Consider the following 10,014-nt stretch of genomic DNA (forward strand, 5'->3'; position numbering starts at 1 on the left):
GGAGGAAAAAATATAGCTCATGCACGCAGCATTTTATTTATTCACATCAGGCATTTGGTGTATTTTGAGGGATTTCTTTATATCCACTTAGTAAGGAATGTTCAACCGCACAAATACAAAATGACTGCCGAGAAAGTAGTACTGTGGAAAAGGATCTGGGGTTATAGTGGATCATAAACTAAATATGAGTTAACAATGTAACACTGTTGCAAAAAAAGCAAATATCATTCTGGGATGTATTAGCAGGAATGTTGTAAGCAAGACATGAGAAGTATTTCTTCCACTCTGTTCAGCACTGGTAAGTCCTCAACTGGAGTAGTGTCCAGTTTTGGGCACCACCATTCAGGAAATATGTGGAATCTCCATCATTGGAGGTTTCTAAGAACAGGTTAGACAAACACCTCTCAGGGATGGTCTAGATAATACTTAGCCCTGCCTCAGTGCAGGGGACTGGACTAGGTGACCTGTCAAGGTCTCTTCCAGTCCTGCATTTCTGTGGTATAAAGCAGAAGAATAATGGAAATATATATGAGGTTTTAGATGAAGCATCATCATTGTGACATTTGCTTTTCAAACAGGCACAAACGACTATGCTATTATAACTGCGTTTAAGCAAGACTTGCCCAACATTCTCATCAATATGACAATAGCCTAAAAAGAAGATTAACAGTAACCAATTGGTGAATTTTAAAAAATTATAAAATAACATGACATTTACTATATTTATCTAGAAAGAGAGTTTTGTTGTATACTCACTTACCAAAAGGCGGTGTCATGAAGCCCCATTATCTTTAAAAATTCCTTCAACTTCTTCTCCTTTTCTGCCACAATATGAATTGCCAAATAGTACCCAAAGGGTGAGAAAGCTATTACTAGGTAAATTAAAATAACTGCTCGAGGAAAATAATCAATTTTCATATCAGCAGCCTCTCCCATAATAACAGCTTTAGTTGATTCCAGTTCTTCCCAAACTGAATGATTAGTCTTCAGCTAAGAACAAAGTGAAAGAATACTTTAATCAGTTTGGATTTTACAGCTCCACCAACCAAAAAAACAAACAAACCCCAAAATACATTAACAGGTAAATTCTTTTTTGGGGTAAGACCCAATCCTGGAGGCATTTACACACATGCCATACTTTACTGACATAAGTAGGCTCACAGACTTCCCTGAGACTTTAAACAGGTGCTTGTGTGTGTGTGTATGTAGGTCTTGGGCCTAAATTGTACCAAGTCCCAGAATATCACAGTTGAAAAAGTAGGGAAACATGACCTTCTATGGGAAGATGGAGACAGTGAGTGAACACAACTTTGGGATGTCCATCTCCTAATAAGGGGACTGACCTGTGCACGAATTTGTCAAATAGCGACTAGAACTAGAAAGAAGTAGTGGAAAAGAATTCAAAACGAACACTGACCAGGAACAAATCAAACCAATCCATACATGTTAGGTAGTAAAACAATTAAGAACTTCAGCTCAGCAAGGTAGAAGCTTCATCCCACTGCAAGACTGGCATACGCAACTGGATTAACCCCCTTTAGAGAAAGCGGACATTTGCTAGTAGGACACCATGGTACCCACTGTCCAGATTGGCATGTCTGATTATTACAGAACGGCTCAAAACCTCAACTTGTGACAACTGTTGCACACTCCCCACTAAGAATTTTTAGAAAATGGCGTTATGTTCAAGCTATTAACCATTGCAATCACCAAAAGTGAAGTTAACAGGGCTATGGCAAAGCACTAACTGCATTCAATGCTATTGACATTTGCCCACGAATATTACCAATGCAATGTGAGTATTTACGGTACATAGTGTAAAGAATCCACAAGTAAAGCAGTGGGATGAGTAACGCTGTTTTTCAAAATTTCCGTATCTGTCACTTTTGTTCTGCAAAAGCTGTATGCAAGTTAGATACATAGTCCAAAGTTTTCACGTCCTTAGGATCTGCCATGGGAGCTACTCCCTAACTTAAGATTTGTCTGGCATCTTTTTATCTATATGAGGTGTCAGCTTGCTGGATCACCAACACACAGCTCTAAGAGCAGTTCCATTCTATATAACATACCTAGCTATTAATGGGGATTGTAGCTATTAAGTCAGACACGGGATACAGTTCATGCAGTTACAATATCTTTGGAGTAAAAATGTGTTTTGTGGAATGAGAATTATCCTCAATTTCTTGGCTACCAAAAATCTGTTTCATTTATGCCTTCTGTCCCAAACCTTTTACAAATCCATCAGTAGGGGGACACAAGCCTTCCTACCAATCACCACTCAGACTGGTATTAAGCATGCATCCATTAAAAAAATCCGTCTGGTTACAAACCAGAGTTACAGCATTAACTCAATTAAAAATTTAAAAGGTTCACATTTAATACAGACCATGTAAAATAGATACACAAGATTGAGCCAATAGAGCAAGAAAACCCCTTGCTTACCTTGCTACACTAGCTCAAATACCATTCTGTGATAACTGTTGGCAACTGCTAACATTTTTAATGACTGCCATTGCATACACATCACACTCACGTATTTAGATGCATAACAATGTACAAACAGTAGTGCCATTCGTTTAGATGTGAATACTCATTGGTGCAAAAATATTACAAAAATGCAAGAAAATCGAAGAGGAACACATCTTGAAAGAAATCTTTCCTGAACCCACTCTTCTAGCCTTCAAACACCCCAACCTTGCCAATCTCATCATCAGAAGCAAGCTCCTCACAGACCAGGAAACACCAACTTGAAGCGGCACCAGACCCTACCATAGCAACAGATGCAAAACCTGTAGCCATATTTCCACTGCTACAATGATCAATACCTCCACAACACACCTTTCAAGATCCATGGGTCCTACACATGCCTATCATATGTGATGTACTTCATCAAATGCCCCAACAACAACTACGCAGGCTAAACCAGACAATCACTGCACTCTTGAATGAACTCTTGCAGAAAAATAATAAAAGACCCATCATCTGTGTGCAAACACTTCTCACAAAACAATTACGCCATATCTGCCCTCTCAGTCCTCATCCTCAAAGGACACCTGAGCAACACCTTCAAAAGATGAGCCACGAAGCTTAAATTCATAACTCTGCTAGACATCAAAAATCACGGATTCAACAGACACTGATTTTATGTCTCATTACAACAATCTGTAACCCATTACCTCTACACTGTCCTATGACTGCAGAGGTGTTATATTGCTCACTTCATTTTGAATGGTTTCTTACAACAGGTGTTACTCCTTATGCTTAACGGTCTGTTCAACCTTTAATTTAGCCGTGACACTCTAATTACCTTCTCAGACCTGAAGAAGAGATCTAAAGCTTGTCTCTTTCACCTACAGAAGCTGGTCCACTAAAAGATATTACCCCACCCACCTTATCTCTCAGAAACATTTTGTTAATCAGCTGTAAACCAATTTTAGTTCCCTATACAATGCTGCAGGAGCACAGCTGTACTGATACACCCTGCCTCTGCAGTGCATCTGGTGAAGATACTCTATGCTGACGGGGGAGAGCTCTCCTGTCAGCATAAAGAAAAACATCTCCGCAAGTGGCAGAAGCTATGTCGGTGGGAGAAGCTCTTCCACCGACATTGCGCTGTGCACATAAGTGCTTATATTGGTTTAACTTAGGGCTTGTCTACACTGCAAAGTTGTTGACAAAACTTTTGTCTTTCACGAGTACTTAAAATAGCCCCCCTGCAAAAGACAAAAGTTTTGCAGACGCAAGTGGCAGTGTGAATGCAGCTTTGTCTGCAGGAGCGCTGTCCTACCAACAAAGCTAACGCCGCTCGCGGGGCTGGAAGTATTTTGTCGGCAAAAGTGCCCACAAAGTACCCCAAAAAAAAGCGTTTACACACGCTGACTTTTAGCGATAAGGCCTTGTCGCTAAAAGCTGCGTGGTGGAGACAAGCCTTTATATTGCTCGGGGGGGTGGAATATTCACACCACTGAGCAACATAAGTTTTGCCGACATGGGCTGTAGTGTAGACACAGCCTAACAAGACAAAAAAATCTCATTACAAGAATACCAAAGCAAAGCCTATTTAAGCAATTTTGCCTTTTCATTTTACTTATCTATATTTACCTGTATTATTGCTGCATCAATACAAGCTTGTAGAGCTGCAAATCCCGAGTGCCAGTAGGTAACAGATTCACATCCCTTTGATAAACTAGAACAACTGGCTATGGAAAAATAAAGACATTTTAAAGCAAACCACTGAGTTATCCCTCTCCCTTTAGATACTATATCTAAAGGGAACCCTTTATTAATGGTGGAAATGGGGGGAAAACAACTTCTTTGGAGTTAAAAATGTAACCAACAAAATCTCATTTAAAGCATTATAATTAGGGTGACCAGATGTCCCGTTTTTATAGGGACAGTCAAATTTTTGGGGACTTTTTCTTATATAGGCGCCTATTACCTCCCACCCCCGTCCCGTTTTTTCACACTTGTTATCAGGTCACCCTATAATGAAAAGACATTTTTCTCTAAAGCAGACATAAAACATGATAGATATACCATAAAGCCAATGGCAACTTCACAAACCGATGGCTACTATTACAAGGATAATAGGATACGACGAATCACAGGATAATTTTTCAGCCACTTTGTGGGGTGAAGATTGAGAACCACTACTCTATATTATGGACAGAAGCCTGCAAAGTTACTGTAATGAAAACCAAACTGTTTTGCAGTTACGAGAGTCCAAAAAGGATTCCAAAAGAGATTTGCACATGGACTGAAAAAGCCAAGGAAACAAATTGGTGAGAACAAGACCAAACTGTGAATTCTACCGTAACACTTTAATGGAAAATTATTAACTTCACAGGTAATCATTCCTAGAATTAAAATACAACTTTAAGACAAAATCTGTATTTCACAGACAGCTTTTCACCATTAGAAGATTTTTTTTTTTTTTTTTTAAAGTTTGGATTGTCTACACTTCACCCTTTGAAGAACATTTTTCCAGTGTTCTTAAAGAAAGGTAAGAGGAAAACAAGGTTATCTGTAAGAACACACCCTCTTGTGGTGGAGGAGTTGGTGAAGATGCTGGGGCTCTCTCTAGAGCTTCTCATGTTTTAAGCGGTTTTGTACTTTTCAGAACTTCTCAAAAGCAGGGACCTAGGCTGAAATCCTGGTGCTAAAAAACTCCCACCGCCTTACGTTTTCACCGCTTGTTTTTTACATGCTTGTGAAGAACCATGTAACATTAAGTCACTCTATAAATACCACCAAATTATTACTGATACATAAAGATGATCACCTAACGCAGATATTCATTTGTGCCTTAACTATCCCTGCAACCATTCCCAGTACAGGAAGATGACTCCTAGCTTTTTGTGGGAGTTTCCCTATCAATAACGCAGTCCAGCACATCTCCTGTGCATCAAAATACCCCAAAGAGTGAAAAACCAGCTCCCCCCGCCCCCTTTCATATTGTACTGATGCTAATGCCACCACTGTTAATGCTCTTTGGCTTTCTCGTGATAACACGTGAGGTAGCAAAGTCTGCACTTAGCATCACATGTGATGACATAATAAAAGTAAGTCAAATTTTCAAGTTCAATGCCTTAAAAGTAGCATGTATATTTACCTCTTGATTCTACATTGATAGAAGCCACTGTGACAGCACCAGGAAAGAATCTAAGCTGGTAGGACATGGAATCTTTGAAAACTACACCAACAAACTTTGAGGGGTTAACCGTACTAGCCTCTTGCAATTCTTTTTCACTGAAAAATTCTTCTGTAATTACATCTGCAAAATATTAAAAATTAGAATTATATCAGAATGCTTGTGTAAGAAGAACAATCAAAAGTGGACTATGTATTTTAAGCAAAGATTGTGTCATTTCTAAATAGGGCTACTTGTTTTTAGTATTTAGGGCCAAATTTTGGTCCCATTGAAATTTATGAAAAAATTTTCCATTTACTTCAATGGAGCACGGATTTAAGTCTCAGCACTTGACAAGTTTGGTATGAGTTTTTGAAGGAAAATATATTTTAAAAATGAAAAGTGAACTTTTGCAGGGACTCAAAAACATTTATTGTTGCGATCAGAAGCCACGCATCACTCCCAAATGTGAAATTCATCAGAAAGAACTTGAAACCAGCAGATCAGGATACCCAGAAAAAGAAATGAAAGTTTCAGGTCGTGGTACCTGTGATTCTTTTCCTCTTGGCAGTCATGTACCATCTAAGCTACAAGTTCATACGAGGTTTTGGGGGTAGAATCAAGTTTCAGCTACACAGCTGTGCCAGCACTATAGAGGAGGCACAACTTAACTGTGTTTTTTTAATCAGTTTCAAAACCAGATATTGACATGCTGCTAAATGAAACATTCATTAAAAACAACTTGTTTTGTAATACTCACAGGCTCTCAACCTGAAAGCCCTAGTTAAAATAAACTGATATCTTCCTTAATTTACCATACAACCACTCTCAGTAAATCTGTTAGTGCGAGGTAGAATCTTTTTAGTCTGATGATACTAAGTCCAATCCTGAAACCCTCACTCAGATGAGTCATCCTGGACTTCAGTGGGATCACTGGTGTGAGGAAAGGGTACTACTGTGGGTAAGGGCTGCAAGATTGAGCACATGACTGGCATCACACAATGCTCATCAGCTGAAGCAGACAATGATGGCATCACAGCCCCTTCAAGATCTCAGCCGTAGAGGGGAGAAATACTGTCTAATCTACCTGAAGAGGACAAGTTTGATCAGCCATTCAAAGCAATAATATCGTATTTTCCATCTAAACACAAAAAAGAACATGAGATGTGGAAGAATAAAATAAATACAATACCATCTGCAAAGTATTCAAAGGACACTTTCTGCATGATTTTTCTTGTCATGTTTGTCACTGGTGTGTATCCAAGAATGAAGTCCAAGAGCATGGAGCGATCTAAAGTACCAAGATCAGTGTTGGGCACCTCACCAAACTTCCTATTTGGATGCATCATGCTCATTAAGATAAGCCAAAATAAAAAAAATAGTGGAAAAAGGACTTCCTGTTGAAAAAAACAACAACAAAAAACAAGACAACAATTAAAATCTCTCCTTTACTTAAATTATAAACGCTTCAAGAAGTGACTGTGTCCTTTTCAAATTATTTGATTGTAAAGCTTCCTGCACATTTATCGAACTACATAAATAATCATTTCAATCTTGGCTGTTGCTGTAACGCAGCCACAGGATTTTGCTAACCTGCAGTGATAACTTGGGAAGCCATCTTAGGATGCAAGTGCTCCATTCCAACTCCTACGAAGTTATAAACCAAAGAGCAATCTCTGTGCTCAGTTACATTGAAATCGGTGAAGTTACATGGATGAAGCTGATGGCAAAATTTGGCTTCAGATGTTTTGGTGTCTGGTCTCTTATCTAGAACATGATTTGGCTTTTGGTATAAACTTAACATTTGCATTATCTGAAAATGAAAAAGAACTTGTATATATTTCCAGTCATTGAACAGTTAAGCAAGTCAAGCCAAGCCTTGTCTTGCCAAACAAATAAGTTAAATGTTCTCTTATTGATCCTTGTGGATCCCCCTAAAAACCCAGGTACGTCACACAATAGAGCTGTTAAGCAAAATTTTATAATAGGTAAATTTTAGAAATGACATCATCACAAATACTTCCAATACAATATTTTAATCATTGTATTTATTGATTTATTGTTCTGTGGTGACGTTTTGGGCTCGTGTTATGATTACATAATGGTACCTTTCAGTCCTGACTTCCAGAGTTATGTGTATTTATATAGTTCATATGCTGAAATGGAGGGTTATAGCTATGAATGCTCTTTCTAGTTCTGCCACTCTCCTGCAACCTGACACTGGGTGAACCACTTAGTCTGCCTGCAAATATTTCCCCATCAGCAAAATGGGTATTACAAGGCTTCCTTAATGTTTTATAACATGCTTTGACATTCAAGGATGAATGATGAGATAGCACTCTGAAGTATTATTATGATTATTATGTTATTCTCAACAACACTATATTCTTAATTATCATTTAAACCATTTGTAAACATTTGCTTGAACGGTTCTTACCAGGAACCCCAACAGGCAGTTCTATTACCTAATTGCTCTTATCAGTAACAAGACATTCTAAACTGAATCTTGTACTTTATCAGTACTATTTTACTACATGTAATTCTGCCCTAAAATAAGTCATGTTATTTTACCCCCAAAAATTGGTCAGTTATACTCTCTAGAAAGTGAATAGAGAAACTGAAATTACCACATTCATACACAGAGACACACAGCAAGACTATTTCTATAAAGTATTTCTTGCCAAAGGATCACAAGGATGATTGAAGGAGCTAATATATTTCAGATCTGAGCTCAAACTAATCAGTTATTCCTTCAATATTCAGAGACAATTTAACAAAGCTTAGTTTTGTTTCTAAGTCAGCTAATTTTTCAATCATAATCAGACACAGACACAGAGGCCAGTAAATGATCACGTAACCTACCTGCACACTACTCTTCTTAGTCCTGCATTTAACAAGGTAGTTCTTGAATAAAAGAGCTTTGGTTTGTCTCCACACCCCTGCCTCCCCTGCAGTTTCTGCGGCCATTTTTCAAGAGTAGCCTGTTTAAAAAACAAACCAAAAAAAAAAAAAAAAAAAGCATTTGAAGTGACAACTATTAGTTGTACCTATTCACTTTTTTTTAATGTAAAAAAGAGAAACTATGTGCCAGCTAATTACATTGTTCTATGTCACTGATAAACTGTTTTCCATTGTGTAAGCCCGATCCCACATTACGTTAAGAAGTTTGCACAGATACACGCCCTAGACACATTTTTCAATTACGCACTGGGCTGCCTTATGGAAGCTTGGCATTCTGATATGTCTTTTTGAGACTACAATCTTCTATTCCAGCAAGTAAGTTTTCATATTAAAGTAATAAATAACCCTCTAGCCTTAATGGAAAAAACCTTCAAACCCAAGGATAAAATAATGCAATGAGGTGTGTGCCTGTGTTTGCAGACAGTCTGAAGCAATACTTCTGGGTGGTGTCAACTACCCCCATTCATCCCAATAGTGCAGTAACACTGAAACCTAATGATAATATAAAAGGAGCTTTGTTAACTACTTCACTATGATCACAGCATGCAAGGAAGAAGAGAAAAGCATCAAATTATAAAAATTGTACAATCTCATGTGTGAATTTCTGGAAGACTACCAATTCTTATTTCCTTAATTTGACCCCTGGTTAGGCTGGCTCCATGGGGTATAAAAGAGTGCTATGCACTGTCCTTTGGAGAAACAGATCTGAACACATTCTTCAAACAAACTGCTTCAGAGAGGTATCTGATCTAGTAGACAACACACAAGATTGGAGATCAATCTTGGATTTTTAGTTCCAGTTCTGCAACTGAGTTGCTGTCAGGCTTTGGGCAATTCACTTAACCTCTATGTGTCTCCATTTCCTCAGTTGTAAAACAGAACAGTAGTTACCTCCATAACAGAGATGTTATGAGAATTGGTTTATGTTTGCGTACCACTTTAAAGACATAAGCCACTCTAGATGATTAGCATTACTACCTTCACTGCCTTTCTCCTTAAGCCAACGGTGGCTGACAGCATAAAGAGATGACACAGCATCCTTAAGAGGAGGGTGAAGCATGTATCATGGTTTAGCACCCTCCTAGCTACTAACTTGTAAACATATGTCTATCCTCCAGGAGGAAAAGGGGAGAGGGATACGACAACGTAAGAATGTGGCAACTCAAAACAATAGATGGATGAAAAATGTACAATTTCCAGTAAACTTTGCACTCTGTTTCCAAAGGAAAGGGAACAACATTGGGCAAGTACCTTATCTGAAATGAATAGAGCCCACAGCATTGGGATGCTCTGCCACTAAAAGGGTTGTAAACAGTTATAGACACTGCTCAAATTCGGCGCCAGAACACGAATGTTGATAGAGTTATAATAAAAATAAAATAATTATCTATTGCTATTCTATAGTTAGGACTGGTAAATATTTT

General features: G+C 38.2%; 1 protein-coding gene across 1 annotated transcript in view; it reads right to left on the minus strand.

Annotated features, from left to right (window-relative positions):
• The window catches only part of ABCA5 (ATP binding cassette subfamily A member 5), a 50,297-nt gene extending 41,701 nt beyond the window's left edge, over window positions 1–8,596 (minus strand). The window contains exons 1-5 of the mRNA XM_065415452.1: window positions 8,492–8,596; window positions 6,822–7,026; window positions 5,612–5,773; window positions 4,102–4,199; window positions 761–990 (exon numbers count right to left, since the gene is read on the minus strand). Of these exons, the coding sequence (XP_065271524.1) occupies window positions 761–990; window positions 4,102–4,199; window positions 5,612–5,773; window positions 6,822–7,026; window positions 8,492–8,596 (800 nt within the window). The remainder of the gene's footprint in view (window positions 1–760; window positions 991–4,101; window positions 4,200–5,611; window positions 5,774–6,821; window positions 7,027–8,491) is intronic.
• Between the last annotated feature and the right edge of the window lie 1,418 nt (window positions 8,597–10,014).

This window comes from Emys orbicularis, chromosome 13 (genome assembly GCF_028017835.1).
Source record: "Emys orbicularis isolate rEmyOrb1 chromosome 13, rEmyOrb1.hap1, whole genome shotgun sequence".
In the NCBI taxonomy this organism is placed as follows: domain Eukaryota; kingdom Metazoa; phylum Chordata; order Testudines; family Emydidae; genus Emys; species Emys orbicularis.